Raw genomic sequence first — 19751 nt, 5'->3', positions numbered from 1 at the left:
AGTTCTAGTATTAACATGCCGCGCGTAAGATTTCGGATGTTCTTTTACCAAGTTTTCTTCAAAACTTATTATTACAAGATTAATTACATTTTTAATTATAAATTCAACGTTGATTGTGATAATTTTACGTTAATTCATCTTTAGACTGTAAAATTTGGTGAGTAATTTTATTTGTAACTAGAAGATACTTATTCAAATTGCTTGTCAATAACGGTTTTAATTAACAGTCATTTTAAACGACTATTACTGTTCTTGTTATTTGAAAGTAGCAAATCGTTCGTGAAAAATTATGAGTGACTTTATTTCGGGCGTAAGGAAGCGTAAGGAAGCTTTAAATGACGGCCATTTTGAACATGCCTTTTCGTTATTTGAAATGCAGAAAAAATCATTGGAAATGTTGTGAAATGTAAATAGCTGATTTATTTTACTTCTCCAAAACGGTAGGACTTACAAAATATGTACTGTATAAATATAAACCTGTAAATCTATCATGAATATTTTTCCTGAGTGATGAATAGTTATGAATTTCCTTATTTTTTAATTTGAATTAAATTCATTCATAATATATGTGTATTATTTAATGATATAAGATTAACATAGTAAACTATATTATTAATATAAAAAAGAAAAATTCTGTGCTGGAGCTGACTAATAAATACCGTACATAGTTATTACAAAAATTAAATTTCATTTTTTTCTTTTACGATTGGAACTTGTATTTTTTACAGTGCATGCTTAATCATTTAAAAATCGCAATAACAAAAATAATTATAATATCCTAATTATATAAATACATATATGTTATATACATAATTATATATACTTATATACATGTTACATATATAATTATATATATCATGTATGTATATAAGCTTGGTGGATTGTTATACAACTATACATTTTTATCTTTTTGTTATATTATATGCATATTTAGACTGTAAATTAAACTATCGCAATAGAGATCAAATTTGTTAAGATAACATTTTGTGGTTTTTTATCAAGCAACATTTCTTTATTAATAGAGGTGTGATGTTATTTAGTGTTTAACAGTGATCCATTAGATTTTTTCGTTTTTCCCTCTTAGGAGCTGCAATTTATTCTTATAAAATTCGCTATTAACGGTGCTAAATTGATCTGCCATTAGAAGCGAAACTAAGTGAAACTCCATTTCGCTTTATAATCAACTTTATGATTTATTTAATATTATTACTTCCTTTTATATATTTATATATATATATATATATATATATATATATATGTGGAACACATTTACTGCCAGTAAGGCTATGAATTCCGTTTAGGCAAATTTAACCAAGTATCACAGATTCTTAATCTCGCCAAAGAATATAGTCTTTAACATATTATTACTATCAACAAATTTATCTTAAATAAAAATAACGCAAAATTAGATAATTAAGTAATTATTAAAATTATATAATTAGATGATTATTAGTATTAGATAACTAAATAATTATTAATTTTTTCTTGTATAATCACAATTATCTCAAGTATATACTAGTTGAAATAAAATAAACAGAATTTTGTATCAATTTGAAATTCAAATGTATAAATAAATTTCAATCTAATAAATAAACTACAAATAAAAATGTACTCAATGTAGATAGAATATACTTGGCTATGTTCAATGACAGTTCTTTGAACTGCAATAAAGGTAATTACATAAATTTTGGCGTTTAATTAGAGATTTGGATCTTTAGTCAAAATTAAAAATCTGTGTATATTACATGTCTAAACAATCCTCATAGTGCACTGCATATATCTTAAATTAACAAAGTATCAATATTAAATTGCTAGTCCGCTTACAAGCCTCGCCTAAGTAGAAAATTCTGCTTGAGACTTGAATTTAGTAGGATTTTCAAATGGCAGTCCGCTTAAAAGTGATCGACAATTGTAAAGGGATCAATTTAATTCGCTACACGGCTACCTCGCCGAAATTCATGTGACCTGTCTCCTTGGCGTGTTGCCGAGCCTCCGTTTGACCATTTAGTTTGACCTTACAATCATTACATATTAACATAAACTTTTGAATGTCTGTGAATTGACGACTAGATTTTACTTCTTTCGCGAGTTCAGCTGCTTCGAATAATATCTTTTCATCCTCTGTGGGAAAGATTGTTTGAATGCTGCCTCCCTGTATGTGCAGATAGAAATTAAAAAGTCAAAACCAGAGGAACAAAACTAATAATAACATGTATATGTATATAATTGTTTACGCTTACATCGAGTGGTTCCAAATATAAAGGATCATAATGGATTCCATCGAATATCAAAAAAACTCTTTGAGCATAATGTTGATCTTCTCCAAATCTATTAATTATAGCATTAATACTATCTATTACTGCTATTTCTAATCCATAAAATTTAGATAATATTGACAATTCAATGGCTCCACCCCATGATTCTGGTTTTAAGATCCATTTACAATATTCAGGATTTGGTCTGCCCAAGAAAGCTTCCGAATACTCCACAGGATCTGATGCTACAGCATTCGCTATGATCTCCCTCATAAAGCCTGCGCAGCTAGGATCAACTTTGCCTGAAAATATACTTTCAGTATATATATATTTATATATAGCACAAATATATTAATACAATTTATATTGTGTACCATTGAGAACATAACCAACGCTGGTAAATAAGCAGGAATTATCTGCTGGTACGACCTTTTTCATTAGTACACCAGGCGTATTCGCGAAACCCTTTTCATCGACGATATGAGATCGACCGATATCTTTAGAGTTCTTTTTCCCATTGTAAAGTGGTGGTTTCTCTTCGACGATCAAGGTGTCCCCAGAAATGATGCCACAAGCTTCGAGAGAGCCCGTCTCGTCGTTCAGATTAATTGGCCTCGGTGGAAAACCACAAAGAACGTGAAGCGCTTCAGCCGGTATTCCTGTTATCTCAACTAATTTTGATCGTAATTTGCCTAACTTATCCTGCGGGAGCAATCCATTCACGACCTTTTGACCCGATTTCGTTTTAACTTTCAATACATATCCGGCCATCATTTATCGCGGATCACCTAGCTGACTAGAAACGAGAATTTTGTCTGGAGAATTGTACCAGTTAGATCAGCTGTTGAAATACAGCGCCACAAGATTTTTCTCGAGTTTCTGGCGAAGATTATATCATAGGACGGAACGCGGTATCATTCGCAACACATACGTCGCGTATTTTTTTTCACCGATACCGACTATCTTTTGCGATTCATCGTTGTACTTAACTTAACACACAACCAAATACCGTAATTTCCACCACCGACTAGCGTAACTGCTTGTTGGTTATAACGTTAGCAAATGTAGGGACTTTCGTGTTATTATATTGATAGCGTCTCGTCTTTTTCTAACCATTGATTTAGACATTTGATAATAGAGGATAGATTGTGTTACCGATGCGAACGACCGCTTCTGATGAGTTGATTAAAATTACTATGTTATTGCTCAATTATTATTGTCTATGACGTATTTTATTAAATATGTATGAAATGATACTGTATTATTGTTGTATCGATTAAAAATGGGAGTTTAACATTTTTTTACTGTTTTTTATAAGTTTTTTTATATAGGTGGGTTATATAACAAATTTCACAATGAATTGATTAATAGGGAAAACTACGCGGTATTATATAGTGGTAATTCTCGTCTATATCATAGTAGTATATGTATTGGATGTTCTCGATATACGCAAAGCTTTTTTTATAAATAACAGATTTGTGAGATAAATAGAGAAGGAACAAAGATGAATCATTTCTTGTACGTTATATGATAACATGAACAGATTTTTAAAATGTTAGTATTTCCACAAAAATGATAAGATTAAGAATTAATATTTTTAAATTGATACCTATAACGTTTTTCACTTTATATAGAATCTTGTTATTTCCGGACAAATTCAATTTATAACATGATACAAATCAATACTAACTTCTATAGAAAATAGTGGATTTAATGTCTAAAATAATACAATTTTAAATATTCATGCCAGATTTGAACAAAATAGACATGACATGTAATCCTTTATCGTGCCTCATATTTTAAAGGGCACCATAGGGCACCATTTTTTGTGCTACATGTTACGTCATCAATTCAAGATTAGTTAATTAGTTATTAGATTAGTTAGAAGATTGTTAAATATTTATGCAAATACAAAGTAGCGTCTCATATCGCGTTGTATGATTAATTCAAGATTTAATTGAAATTTGTTTTCAGGGTGGGTCTCCACATGCAGCAACCTCCTCGCGGTGAGACCTGGAACTCATTATTATTTGACATATAATTACTAATTGTATCATATTATATGATACAATTATGAGTTATACAGCAAGTAATGTGAGCTAATTGGCTGCATTCGCGATTATGTTTTTATAAATGAAGATTATTCTGATTCTCTTTGCCATTTATGATTTCTCGTTCATATAATAATAGTTGACGTTCGGATAGATGAATTCATTGACCAGAAGTTTATTTAATCGAGAAATAGCTAAAGTTTTGTCTAGATAAACGAACGGCTTTTGAACGAACTAATTACAATCACTTGTGCTTGCAATTAACGCGATATTATAAATTATAGAGGGCGTAAGAAACACTTTGGTCTTTTTTGAGATCGGTATTTCAGAACGTGACACGCAAAGTCTCAATCCTAATCCTATTTAGTACATACATATTTAATATCACATCTATCGTGTTCTCAGTTCATGCATTGACCACCGGGTCAATATTAACACATAATTTCAAGCAATTTTTTAAGTAAGTAAGAAATTTAAAAATATTCTCAAAAATATAATTCAGATTCTGTCAGAATTGAATGTATCAAGAATGATGACATTTTAAATTGACTGGCGGAAAGTATACTTCTGCTATAACATTGATGAAATTGAAAACGAAGGAATTGGAATTTTAAAAAATTCAAAAATGTCAATTTCTTTGACTTTCGTTGTACGTATGCGAATTATTTTTTAATTACAAGTGCAAAAGTGTACTTTGCATCGGTCAAATTTCCGCGCGAGCCCAACCTTATCATCAGAAAATAAATCTAGCGTCATTGTGAGTTCATAGATGGCGAGGTTTACTCGGCAATCTTCTTGAAACACTGCTGGACCCACCGAAACGGGAGGTGAGGCGTTCCAAAAGAAACTCCAGTGGAAACTAACTTCAGGGGAAGGGCGGCGGGAATTGTCGAAGAACCGCTTGGAGTTCGAAGCCGCAAACGCATTGGCGCAGACGTCGGTACGGTTCGCGCGACACGCTACCGCTAGTACAAAGTTGAAGCGTGCGTTTCTCAGTTTGTATCGTGTGCGCGTGTGTTTATCAGATCTCTTGTAACAACTTCACGGACCTAAGTGTGCACATTTTAGTGAATACAGTGTGCTTAGGAAGTGTATTTAACAGAGTGTTCTCACGGATTCAGCACACAGGTGCTTTTGCGTTTTGGATAAGCTTCGTACACACGTTGAAAAGGTATGTCTACAGTTAAGGGACCTGTCACCTTTCCACGAAACGATCGATCGTACCGTGTGTCTTATCGAACGATCTAGTCCGATGTATATTCGATTTACATTGGTACATATAGTAACTACGAAAAGTGCTTATACACCACTGTATTTATTATAGCATTTGTATACTAATTAACTAAATTCAAGTATATTAAGTGTCATATCATCCAATAGTATGACTACAAAAATTTAATACTACGGAAATGAAATGTGGAACCTTTAACTTGATAAAAAGATGGTTCTTTGCAAAATAATGGTATGTGCACGTACTTTTTGTAACTACTGTATGTATATTAAAACGAAATTTTCCAGATTTCGTACGAATGAAAGAGAAGAAAAATACTAAACAGTCTGCATACTGTCTGGTTAGATTAGGATTTCGAGTTTGTTTATCATCCTCGAACTGCTTGGTCGGCAAACAGAAAATTTACGCGCGCAAAGGTCGACGGGTCACGTGGGACATTTCGTGTAAAATATAGAGGATCCAGTGATCCGCTTCAACAGTAGCAAAAAGTCGTGTACGAAAGTTCTTGCTCTTTTAAGACTTTCTTTCGTCATAACACCGAGATCTTTGCGAACTCGTCGCATTGATCGAAAGGATATCCTTGATCTTTTCGAGATTAGCCTTTTCGAGTCTCGCATTAATTTGAATTCGTTTTCTTTTTTTTTCGAATATGTGCTTTCTCTCTGTATTGCCATTTTTTATTATTTGTTTTTTATTATTTATTATTTATTATTTTATTATTTATGTTATTTCAATTTTATGTTAGAATATCTTTACCAATATCTAAACTCTTCTTCTTTTTTGAAACGAGAGCGAGATTTTAATATATATTGAATATAACTATATGTACATAGAAATTCGAAGAACGCAAGGTTAAGGAAACTAGGAGGATCGCGTGAGGACTGCTTAAAAACGGAACAAAGGGCCTTATTCGATACCAGGAAATCGTGCGAAAGAAATTTAAATTTTTTACCATTCATCATCATCATTCCATTCGCATTGAGCCTCATTTCTTAAGAATTTTTTTTTTTTGTAATCCCTAAGTGATGACGCATTATACGTGTATATCATTTTGTTTGATTAGTAACTGATTACTAATTTCAAAGTACATAATTTTCTTCTATATTACTTCATTTATTACTCTATTGGTATAAGTATTATCAACTTAACAATATCAGATATTGATTTATTGACAACTACGACTACATCAAATATCTTTCTGTTCCATTTTGTTACTTCGAACATGAATTCTGCAATAGAAAATAATGGCGGTATTTTCAAATCTCGCGCACTTTCGTTTCACAAATATCAAATTTCAACTATCACCATCGCTATTCCAACCACTGGAAGATGTTATCACATCTGCATCTGCGTCTTAAGAACCTACAGATTATAGATGGGAATGAATTCAGAGGTTAGGATGATATCAATTGCATATTTTGGTTAATAGCATTTCTACACATGCTCCATATCATTAACAAATTAATATCGATGTGTAAAATGCTAGTAGAGTTAGGATTTATAAAGTGAATTAGTAAGGAGATATTTTGATATGAATATACTGTATCATTTGATACCTTTATTGTTCACAGTTAATCTTGTTGACATCACACCTAGCCAAGTGTTTGACAAATATTAAATTATGCGTTAATGGCAACGATTCACAAAATTTACCACAGCGTGATCAACTTTAGAAGTATAGTAATACAATCTGAAACAAATACATTAGTGTCAAATAAAAGAAAGTTTAAAAGTTCATATTTGTGTATAATAACTTTGCTGTACTAAATATTTCATAACAGTCATCTATATTATCTATATCTGTCCATAATTTTATTGTTTCGATCAATTATAAATCTTTTTTCTAAAATTGTTCTGTCTTTTGTATTCTTTAAACTTTCTGTTATCCTCCACTATGATATAAGATAAAATAATAAACAATTCGTGCATTTTATATAAAAAAGATCTGATTGCCCTAACTCCATTCTTGCATCCCACAGTAGAATCCACTTTGATACCCGTTCCGCAATAGCTTTCCCCTTGTGACGATATCTTACGTCCCCGTATTCCCGTGTCTAATAGCTTGTGCGTAGAGTCATTCCGTTACGAGGTCAGAATTCCTCGCGGAGGAGAACTGGTCGTTTGCAAAGGTCGCTCGACGGACAGCTGGAAAACCGCGCGCGCGCGCGCTTGCGTACGTATGTATGCATAAGGGAGCGTAAAGACCGGTGGAGATTTTCCTTTTCCCCCCGCGGTCGGAACAAGTTTCTCTCTGTTGAGCGAAGCGATCATAACGGGGCGCTGGCGTCGTTGCACGTGAAATTGGAGCGGACTTCGATCCTTTCCCGAACGGTACCCGGCATTTGATCAGCCTTAGCCCCTGCGTTCCACGAGGAAATAATATTACGCGCGCGCCGCCACGCCGTAGTGCCTTGAGTTTCTAATGAGCCCCTCCAACACTCTGTCCGTTCCTCTACTCACTACTCGACGAATACCGTAATTCTCAATGGATGTCGTTTTTTTCTGTCTTTCTCACTTCCTCCCTATCGTTGCGTCCTTTTCTTGGGAGTCGTTTTTCTTCCCCCCACCAATCGTACTTTTCGCGTTCCCTCCACCAGCGGTCCCTTTCGATGCTCGTCCGATGGGCGAAAGTCGTGTGCGTGAAACCAGCGATGGGTGTAACCGTTCTTCGGTTGTGTTTAAAATGTAACGCGAAAATTGGTTTATTCAGGATTGTTTATTTTAATCGAAGCCTGGTAATTTGTTGAGTTTATTCGACGTTAACTTTTTACAAATATGCAAAATATGTCACACGCTGTAGAACTGATAGACTTGCCGACTGACAAAATGTATTATGTTAGATTATGTAACCGTGGGGATCTTACTGGCTCGATAAGATATTAATACATAAATATTGTTTGTTATAATTATAATAGAAATGTTGTGACATGTTTGATGAGAAAAAAACGCTGTATAATAGAGATTATGGAGTGATGTAAATTTTTAAATGGAGATGCGTAATTCATAAGATAACGCCGAGAGGAATTATCAGATTGAAAGAAACATTGCTTCCAAAACATGATGTTCGCGTGACACCAGCCGATATAATTAAAGTAGAACCTAAAAATATCCGGTTTCGAAGCTCATTAATATGCAAATGTAAACACGCGTTACAGATTCAGTATCGTCCGGTGAGCACACTTGTCAAGGATTCTTCCGTTCAAAGTCGTTTCAAGGTCGTCCCTGTTAAATACTTACGTTTCGTCAAACATAACTTGTAAACATTTACCATAAAAGCTATCAATATGGAGAATATTCGAAAGACCATAAAATATGACCATCACATATAAATCCTATATATATATATATCTATACACAGTGTTATGCAGAATTTGCTTACAAGTTTCCAAGTCAAATACATAATAAATTATATATTGACACTTCATCCTTTTCATGCAGTACTAATAATATAGATTATATAATTAATTTTCAAATTTATATACATATAACGAATCTGTGAATGCCAAGCAATGAGTAAAATACGATAATCATTCCCATCGCTATCCAACGTTAGTTAGAGTATTAACAACGAAACGTATATACGTCTCTCATGCGTGCGCGCGCGCACATACACGTTTTCTGGGGGAGTTGCTGGACCGCTCTCAAAGTCCCCCTTTTCTCCCTCCATTTCTTCGTTGAGCCCGCTCGTAGCAAACGAGGAGGATAGAAGAAGGAAGAAAGAAAGAGACGAAGAGAAAGATCCTTGGCGAGTCCTGGAACTCAAGACGCAAGCGAACAGACCAAGACTCCGGTTACAGACTTCAAGGCTTAACGCGTACTCCCGCGTTCCGTCAATCGTGGATTTACGAACGACCACGGGAAAAAATTCCCGCGTGCAATGTTATTGTGCCGACTCGAGTATCGCCATTACCGTCAACCTGTTTCAAACTACGCGATGGTGGGGGCGTCTTTATGCTTTACCACGCAACTAGGGGAAACTAGGAATTTAGGATGCATGAATGGAGAAATGTAGGACAGTGATGGCTCCTGCTTCTTGCTCTAAAACGAAAACATAAATTATACGTTGACTTGCTTTTGAATCTTCTTACAAATGGAATTCAATTAATTTCTGAATTTTTCAGCTAAATTTTTTGATACAAACGTAGAATAAATATAGTGTTACGATTTTTGCCCCAGGATGAAAGGATAAGTCGTATTTTAGATAGCTCTTGAAGCTTCTTATACATAGAAATTAATTAATTATCAAGTATCGTACATTTTTCGTACATTTTTAAACAGAAATTGCTCGTGACGAAAATGCATGAAATAAATGTATATACATGTATGTACAGTTGACAGTGAACATATGTATATACAGTTTCTTTCAAATTTGGTGTACAATTCGTGTAGTTTTCTTCAAGTTGCCATTTCTCACTCAGTTGTTTTGACTGTTACAAAATACGGATAACGGAGACACGAGTGACAAAAGGCAGATTTTGGCCGTACATCTTGAACGACATCTCTCATTGGCGTAATTAGTTGTAAGTCCCCCATACGTGACCCGTCGAGACGCGTCGACAGAATACGATATGAAGGAACGGAGTTTTATCTGGCGCGTACACGCGGTCGGATTCTTCTAGTAGACGGCCACGTCGCGACGGTGAATGTAAAACTGCCAGAACGCATGCAGGAATGTAGATTTTTCTTGTCAACTTTCTACACGCCTCTGACGTCACTACGGGAATCATTGTCGAATGCAATAGAGAGCGTTTAAAAAATTAACGACCAAATTTTTGCAGATTATCACATTTACCAAAAAAAAAAAAAAAGAAAAAAAAGAAAACACGTGTATAGCAAAGTTTTGCATAAAAATTACCAGAATAATTAAAATGATCAATTCGTAGTTTTCTGTAAAAATTTTATAAATTATAGCCGTGTATTTTGAGGGATTTGGATGTCTATTTTGCAAAATATATATGTATATGGATAATAGTTGTTCTCTATAGGTAATGAGTTGTTTTTCTCTTTGCATTGTATATCTTTAGAAACTTTATATCCTAGTCATTGGTCATAATTCTGATGGTAAAACGAATTCCACTACTAAGACTGTGTTCCTATAAACAAACGACAGAATACATTAACATTTAAAATCAGCTGACTAGAGATGTACGTAATTCGAGTTATAGCCACTTTAAGAAACACTGGCTCTTCATCTCTGGCAAAATTTTTATTTCAATCGAATCAAACATTTACTGTATTGGTATGTGAAGAAAATTAATGAAGAGTTATCAAGCAAATAGTGCAATATCATTACTATGAAAATAAATATGAAAATAATAATAAAAGGAGATTGAAAGGGAAATATGAACAAGTGAATAGGCGTCTGTGAATAGAAATCTGTACCGTTTAACATCCCGTGTAATTAATGCAGGAATGACGATAAGATAAAGGAATAAATTGTTTTCAATTGGCTTGCTGCTACGCTATCTCTGACCTGGTAGCGTGAAATCATTATTCAATGCCTATTCTCGACCGTAAATTCGAAAGAATGCAAAAGGAACGATGAAAATACTATTATATGATACAGCCATAAATTTTTCCGACTTTCCTATCACATTTTCATATCGTTGCATTTCATTTTCTATTTTCTAAAATGTCTATCTTGGATTTGAATTGAGTCTCGTTATCTTTCATTAGACAAGGTAAAAAGCGTATCATTTTGGTCATCGACCTCATTCGAATTTCACCACTCAACTCGGTGAAACGGTTCATTATCATTCGATGCGTCTTCTCCTATGATCGAACAGAAAAATTACACTGATACGGTCTCATTTCACTTTTCACCGATCATTTCACTTTACGAGCATTTCATTGCTGCTCCCATTTAATGGTGTCTTCACGCTGTATTTAACAGCTCGTTCACAGTGTACTGAAAAAACTCCACTTCATGCTATCAATATATAAGCATGTATATAGCCCTCTTTTAAGTACAAGTGTCGCATGGTGAGAACATTCCAACATCTGCAGGGTCTCTCAGGGCAACTATCTTTTATGAATCTTCTATCTTTTAAATTATCAACTGAATAGATTATACAATAGATTATGATAATTACACAATCTCATCATTTTTCCCTATTTTGATTGTAGCTTCTTTTTACGACGGGAAAAGTCGGTAATCTGCAAAATTGCCTAGATTATTATTAGATTATTAATATATTCATTTATATAGATATATCAATAGTCACAATACCTAAATTAAGGTTTCAGTAGTTTCATTATTAAAGTATGCAGTGCAAGGGAAAAAGTAAAGGTCATTTTCCAATGACCTTGAGTAGGCACTTGATTCAGTACACATTATAGAACACCTCCATTAAAAAAAGAAAAAGAAGAAGATCAAGGAAGAAGTATCAAAGAATATTGACAGGAAAAGGTATACAAATTCTTACAGGAAGCAATTTATACAACGGAAATTTTTCTCGCATAGCAGTGATGTAATGGTCCGTTTCGGTTTCCGCTCAAGAGGGTAAAAAAATCTGCAACATCTTCATAATCTAACGGTGAATTCTGTCGATCGTGGGCTTTTCCACCAGCGCGAAGTATGCGCAACGCAATTTTGCTGAAATTCAATGGCCCGTTAGAGAGGCATAGGCAGACTTCTTGGAAATTCGCCGAGCGAATCAGAGCGACGGAGCAGAAACTGGAATCGCCGCGATTCCATCGAGATTCTCGGGTTTCAACGTTCGATCTAGAGTCTGGACGATACGATGGAATGCGTGATAAAAAAATATTCAGGAGGATATTCACCCTAACGTCTTGTTTTAAGTTATCGTGCCGATTAGATAGTCATTGAAAAAGTAATTGGACTAGGTGAGATAAATCAATTGGTTGATTGAAAATGGCTGGATTATCCGAAAAGTGATTAAGTTCGCTGAGCACAGGATATAGTTAATAACTATTTAATTATGCTTTCTTTTCAATTACTTATTATTAGTACAGACGAAGAATGTAGTAGAGAAAAAGTGGGTTAATTGACGTGCCATTTTATGATTGAGAGAGCGCTACTGGTTTAGGGAAAAATATAAATCTTTGTTACTTAGCTTCCATCTAAATTATTTTACTTTTTATCATTTAATACAATCTCTTTATATTTTTTCATAAAAATTGACATGATAGCCGTTTGAATTCCTTAAATTGAAGGTTTAAGAAATGACACTTACCATACGCTTACTATACTTACTATATATATTATGACACCTGCTATAAAAATATCCTTTCTACATATTTTAAAATAAATATAAAATTTGATGAGGTAGTGATTACTTTTATAGTAAACATCTATAAACTTGTCAGAGAAGAGTGAACTAAATACATTCATGAGAACTAATATTCAATGTATAATTCTCAGTAGGTCAAGAGTAAAAAAATATATATTTGCAAAATTTATTTACACTAAAAAATTGTATAATAGAAAGACATATACAATAATTATACACTGAGAGTATTATGTTACAAAACAGTAGTTTCCTGTTTTAGAGTCAGCAAATATTTTTTTGATACACGATTGTGTAAATGTTTTAGAATCATTAAATCATTCTCTAAAGTGTCATTTTGCTGTTCAAAATAAGTTATTAATTTTTCTAGCATTGTTGTTGCTTCTAGGTGGTTGACATCTGTTTCTCCTTGATGATATCTATCAATAAAAGAGTCTTGGATGTCATCTCCATCTTGAGTGGATAAACGCGCACTCACAATATCATCTTCTAATAATAATCGATCTGAGTTGTTATTAGTGACAGCATCCTCCAGTAAACTTTGACTACAGAGGGTCAGTTTTATACCATGTCGGGTTTTCCATCTTCCTAACCATCCTACACTTGCTGTGAAAGTAGGATCACCACCTAACTTTTTATTAAGACTCAGAGCTTTTTTTCTAAGGATAGGTCCTGACATAGGAATACCATTTTCAAGTTCTTGAATATACCACATATACAGTGCATCATCTAGTGTTACATTCTTTGCTTTTTTAATCGTTCCTCTGTTGCCTAAGCTATCTCTAGAAACCATCTTGGCACAAAAATCTTCAATCTCCTTTCTGTTTTTTTTCCAATCAGAAACAGTAGATATTCCTACTCCTAAATCAATAGCAATACTTCTCAATGACTCACCTTTATCAATCCTGTACAAAGCTTTCAACTTCTTTGCTATGGTTACAGTCACTTTTTTCCTTTTACCTGACATGTCTGTAAATGTCAAATATCAAAGAAACACAACACAATTAAGATAAAAACAGTTGTTAAGTTTAAATACCATTGACCTACTTGTAGCATTCCTATTTGCAGCATATTGATTAATCACACTAGCAGTGTGATATTTATGATATATTGAAGAATCACTCTGTTGGATCAACTATGAATACAATTAATTAGAAGAAATGAGCTTTTAATTTATATTTCAAGAAGGATTTATAATTGAAATTAGTAAATCTAACAATTTTTGTTAGCAAGTGATTTCCACTAAAATTCGTGGTTTTAAAATAATTAAAGAAAAAGTAAACAAATTATATGAGTAACAAAAAATGGAATAAATTCGTTCCAAATATTTAAACAATTGGACGATATATTTTTCTATATATAAATTCTTACAATTGTCTATAAATGTTGAAACTGTATTATTTTAATAATTAATAAACCGCTAACTTATAGGTTATGTCATCTAACCTCGTTCCAACTACTTGAATGTGTCAATGAAAATCAAAGCAAATGAAGTAGTTATTTTAAAACTTTAACTCACTTTCTGTTCTCTCTTTCTTTTCTAATACTTGAACAACTTTCACTTTAACGAAATTTAATTATTTTTACAACACTGTTATATTTGAATTCCCACTCTAAACGTTATTTAACCAACTGGAAGGGAAAGAGCATGTAGAGACACTCTCAACTCTACCACCAGATGGCTACCTACACTTTCGTACTACGCCGACGTACACTTTCATGCTAGTACTTTCTCTTCTATTTATCAGTAATTGTAAATACGTATCACTTCTCAACTTTCTTATCAGGGTGTCTATGGCACGAGTACATGCTTTCTAAGTTAGCGTAACTGATGAGTCCTCTGGCCTTAGCAGATTCTTATGAAATACACTTTTCTCCTCTTCCTTCCATCTCTCCTTCTATCCTTCTATCTCTCTTTATTCAAGATACCATGATTTACTTACAAACATTTCATTCGCAACGTCTTTTATTCCTCAATAAAAATATTAAAGATATTGCACATAAAAGACTTCGCACATAAATAGTAACTCTACTTTAAGTCGCTTTTCATCAATAAGATAGGAAGACATTATATATATATATATATCCGCTATATCGGAGCGTCGACAGCTTCTGTTCGATAAGGCGGCTCATCGATATTCATATCAAAACGCGTCTGGATAATTCCAGTCCATTGTATTCGTATACCGGCGACGTAAATTCTTCGGTGAATTCGTGCCTCTAACTGGAGAATGAAAGGTGGCCTAATGTGGCACGTGGGAGTTTACGCGATAGTTACAAAAGGGACCGCAAGCCACGTTGTTGCGTAGATCAGAAACGCGAGTCACAGTGATGTTCTCGACTAAATGATACACGTATGCCCATTTTCTATGAAATAACACGTTCCGTTCGGCCACATTCTCGATAATACACAGGTAGACCGATCTGCAAGTTGTAATATACCGTATACAGCGTGGGATGTAGGAAACATAGCGGATAAGTGGAAAATCTCCAGAGATGCTAAAATATGTATTTTAGTATAGCGGGTGAAGCGAAAATTGTTATACATTGTCTAAAATGTTTCTTTGAAATTTAGGTTAGGTTAGGTGAAATAATATGGCCCGTTAAACTGAAACGAGGTAAAGTAACATATTCAATCGTCTTAGTTAATGGATATGGAGTTTCGTGACAGAGTTCGTCAATTTTTTGATCCTAAAGACAGTCAGTGAAGAATTCGCGCGAACAAACATTTGTGAAACATTGATTTATCTTCTTCCTCATCTCTCGAGATCGAGAACACAGATAATTACGTAATGTAACAAGTTGCCCAATCTGTTCCGTGAAAGTTATAATTTAACAATTAACGTCCGCAGGAAGCCGAATGACTCACTAACGTCTTGCAATTAAGGGTGCTCCATGAACAAACTTTTCGAAAGATAAGATGTTATTGATTCAACCTATGGAATTGAAAATGTAATATGGCTCTTTCTTTTATTTGGTTGTAAATGTCAATGACATTGTGTGGAAGATCATGTAAAATTATTATTCTCTTTCCATAATTATCGTAATAAGTATTTTCCTGTGGCTAACAGCGAGGTAGTTGTTTCTTAACCGAGCAGGGACTCGAACAGTTTGTTACAAATGGGTCATTGTGTAAACGTTATGACTCTGTACTGTGAGGTGCAATTTTTCATGAAAAGGGCCTCAAATGTTGCAAAAATACAGCGCGGTTCATTTCAGCTTCGAATCGACGAATTTTATAATTTTTACGTACTCGAGTTATAGAATTTTCAAATTTTAACTACTGACATTTTTAAACTAAAAAATTGTTAAATTTCCAAATTTTTGATTATCCGAATTTTGGAATCTAAATTTTGAGATTCTCAAGTTTCTACATATTCAAATGTTGGAATTTTCAAATTTTCAAATATTGAAATTTTAGAATTTTCAGATCCCTGAATAATCAAATATTTGGCTACTTAAATTTTCTAATTTTTGGATTCCCAAGGATTTTCAAAATTGTGTACGGTGAACGTATTACAATTGGCGATGATTCAAGCAAGAGGGACGAATTAAACCGGAAAGAATCTTCCATTGCACTTGGTCAGACATCGTGATGGCATTCCTATTGAGCTTGCGGCGTGTAATGACGCCGTGAAATTGAAATTAAATGTCGGCAACATGTGTAAACTTCTGAGAAACCAGTGATGTCATCTGGATTAACGAACTGCCAAGCGGCTAAATAAATTACAGCTCGTTCGCGATGGAACATTTCGCAATTATGTAAATATTAGCTGCAGTCTTATTGCTTGCTCTAATCTACGCGGAAAATTGTCAGTATTTCGAACGCAAGCTGGGAAATAATTGTATTTTAACTGGCTGAAATAAAAATGATAGGGATAGAACTAATCGTCTTATAATCAAGATTAGTGATCTCGCTAATTAGCCATGATGTAAACGATGAAAATAAGTTCCAGCCACATAATTTCAAAACAGTTATGCAAACTAGAGTAATCAAATTGCATTTTATCCCAACTGTTGGTTTATCAGTAAATATGACTCAGTTGTAGTAACATATAACGAGATTGGGACCATAAAAGTTATTTCAAGAAGTGATATCATATTTAAATTAAAATCGAATTACGTCAAACAACGTGTTTGTCTCTTACGTGAGCGGAAAGAAACTTACAAAACACTGTCAACATTCAGTTCAAAAAATTATTAACCTATTAGATAAAACATTGAATTTAGTTAGAGATTATGAGATTCGTTTCTTCTGAGAACAGCAATTTTTTAGCAATACTCTGTAGTTTTCGTACGTATTGTGTATTTGGTGTCTTACGTTCATTCACATAGTAACGTCATTGTTCTACTTCCTTTAATGAAGAAACACTTCCGGTAAGGAACTGTTATACGGAACAAGTGAATGAAGGGCTTGCTTATGGTATATCGTAAAGATTATATTACTTCCTGCTCGTTAAATTTTTTCTCTACGGAACTCCGATTCTTTCAGAAGATATTACTGTATAGTAAAAGAAGAATTACATACATATAATTCTTATACTTATACTTAATTTAGCATAGAATATTTGAAAAATTATATTTGTAATCGTATGCCTCCACAAGGAAGAAAAGATGCTGCATTCCTAGCTATTACTAGCTTCATACTGTATTTAAATCCCTGGAAATGACATTGAGTTGGCTATAAACTCCAATAATACTCGTATTACTCATTTTATCACACAACTCTTCAATCTAGCATAAGATAAACATACACTGATTCGATCACCCAGAGATATTATTTGAAACAACTGATTTCAAGTGAAAACAACATATATATAGATGGCACTCATACTACTACGAATAAGTTAACAAAAATTATCCTACAACTTCTCAATCTAACATGATGTAGATATACAATGTCTAGGGACTTTATTTTTCAAAACAACTAACCTCAAATGTGGAAACAACTTACATGTTCTATTCATATCACTACAAATAGGTTAGAAAAAGATTGAATGTTGGAATATTCCATCAGATAACCTACATAACGATCCTCAACTACTAAATTCACGGTCAAAATGGTAGACGGCTAGCAACAAGTGCCATTGAAAAGTATAGGGTTGCAGGAGCGGATCGTTGTCGTTGGTAATGTCAGTGGGTGGCCAAATATAGACATGTCGTCATATCGTTTGAACTTGGTACAGCTTGCCACATTCTATATTTCGTCTCCTTTGGTTGCGAGCGCGTGTGTAATACAGCAGATGAATATTTGTCTAGGTTTAAGTTATCAGTGTCAATAGTGTGTTGGTATCTGTTTTCGAGGTGAGTCAGGACGAGTTTCGATAATAATACGGTTCAGATTTCACCTGGTCTTCTTTGCCACGGTCTTCCCTGCCCCGTCGTTGCGTACGACGCATTTCCGGGGCAATTTCGTACTTCCTGGCAGCGACCGACCATCTTCCAAGTTCGTCGAACGCTTCATCTTCGATTCATTCTTCCTTTTCCTCTGATTCGTTCTTATTTTCGGTAATCTATCTTTAGTCGTTAAATTGGGAAATTTGTATAAATAAAAATATCAAAGGAAGCTTGAAAGGTTATGTCAATAATTCAAAGTTTAATTACTTATTTAAAAAGCCCTTTTAAAAGTTTTCGATTATTCTTGGTATAGATAGTCTATGTTTCCTTAACTGACAAATAGACAAGATCGGTACAATGTAAAAATTATAAGAATGAATGAATTATTGCGTATGAAGAAGTACAAATAATCCTCGTAATATAAAAAATATGTAACCGATTATCTTTTTCAGTTTTGAGATAAAAAATTGCTTTTTGATACATCTTATATCTGGAACCAATGTCGAAAAATCATTGATTCTTATCTATAGACGTTGCTGCAAATCATTGAGGTGTTTCTGTAGCTGTGTCGAGGTGCATGTAGCGTGCTTCCGGGCGAATCTCGAACTTCCTATTTGCTGTCCGAATAAACGAGCTTATACGCTGGCTATTTCAGTCGAAACTGAACGATGAAATCTAAAGCAAATGAAAATTGACGTTGTAAACATCAAGAAGGAAGTAATTAAGCTCCTAGATCAATCTAGTAGCTTTTTATAGATTTCCTTCTAGAATTTGTAAGTACAATTAATCCTGGCGATGTATGGGAAATTAGTGGGTGGTTCATCTTGGATTTCGTTTTACTTTCTATTACGCCTCGTGTGGAAGGTTAATCGAAAGTAAATGGAAACTAAGCGAATAAATGATTCCATGAAATAATATACTATAAGTATCATATGTACTAGCATCGGGCGTAACGTTCACGTCACGAAATAACGAAATATGATTTTTGTTATGTTTATGGAAAAATTCAATACGTTTGAATATTTGAAACATAAAAAGATAGAATCAATGAATAATTAAAGAAATTCAAGATTGGATGAATAAATGGCGCGCGCCAGTAAATAGTTAACGGCCATATGGCGCTAGTGTCGCGTCACCAGTCTTCATAGTATCAACGAAGTTGCAAATATTTTTGTATGCCTGTGTATTTCTTTTTTTCTCTATCAAATATGTTGAGTATCGGCGTTATCAAAAAAAGAAAGGCGTAGTAGTGACATGGATTTATAAGTCATAACGTCATCGTCACTTCTATCAGATAATCGCCAGAACAAGTCACACAAGGCAAGGCGTTTGCCATGTAATAATGATATTGGATGTTTGAAAAGTTATTTTATGAAATGACTTACTTCAACGTATGAATTTTACTTCATACAAGTTATATTTTATATTATTTATTTCATAGAATGAATGTTGAAAATACTATTAAATGTCGATAGCCGTAAATTATGTATTATATATTGATTGGACTCGACAAAAGTTGAGGATATCTATAAATGTTGACTTACTAGTAATACGTGTGGACAAATGTTTAAAAGCTGATGATGTTGAAAGATGTTAACAAGTCTAAATGTTGACCAACGTTAAAGCT

General features: G+C 33.7%; 3 protein-coding genes across 3 annotated transcripts in view; 1 reads left to right on the top strand and 2 right to left on the bottom strand.

Moving 5' to 3' along the window:
- Positions 1–1247: 1247 nt before the first annotated feature.
- Yod1 (Yod1 deubiquitinase) lies at positions 1248–3302 on the bottom strand. Its single transcript, XM_033342239.2, has 3 exons — positions 2630–3302; positions 2241–2557; positions 1248–2152 (listed from the first exon to the last, which is right to left on the bottom strand). Exons 1-3 carry the CDS (start codon positions 3027–3029, stop codon positions 1934–1936), a joined length of 936 nt encoding a protein of 311 aa, XP_033198130.1. The 5' UTR covers positions 3030–3302; the 3' UTR covers positions 1248–1933.
- Positions 3303–5219: 1917 nt separating this feature from the next.
- Positions 5220–19751, top strand: part of kst (spectrin beta chain, non-erythrocytic 5 kst) — a 57607-nt gene continuing 43075 nt past the window's right edge. Inside the window, exon 1 of the mRNA XM_033345291.2 lies at positions 5220–5477. The gene's annotated coding sequence lies outside the window, so the exon portion shown is untranslated. The remainder of the gene's footprint in view (positions 5478–19751) is intronic.
- Positions 12943–14976, bottom strand: cag. The gene is made up of 3 exons (XM_033345325.2): positions 14307–14976; positions 13835–13922; positions 12943–13756 (listed from the first exon to the last, which is right to left on the bottom strand). The coding sequence occupies exon 3, from the start codon at positions 13752–13754 to the stop codon at positions 13023–13025; it is 732 nt and encodes a 243-aa protein (XP_033201216.2). The 5' UTR covers positions 13755–13756; positions 13835–13922; positions 14307–14976; the 3' UTR covers positions 12943–13022.

Source organism: Bombus vancouverensis, chromosome 13 (genome assembly GCF_051014615.1).
Source record: "Bombus vancouverensis nearcticus chromosome 13, iyBomVanc1_principal, whole genome shotgun sequence".
Classification (NCBI taxonomy): Eukaryota; Metazoa; Arthropoda; class Insecta; order Hymenoptera; family Apidae; genus Bombus; species Bombus vancouverensis.
This window is presented reverse-complemented; position numbering and strand designations above follow the sequence as displayed.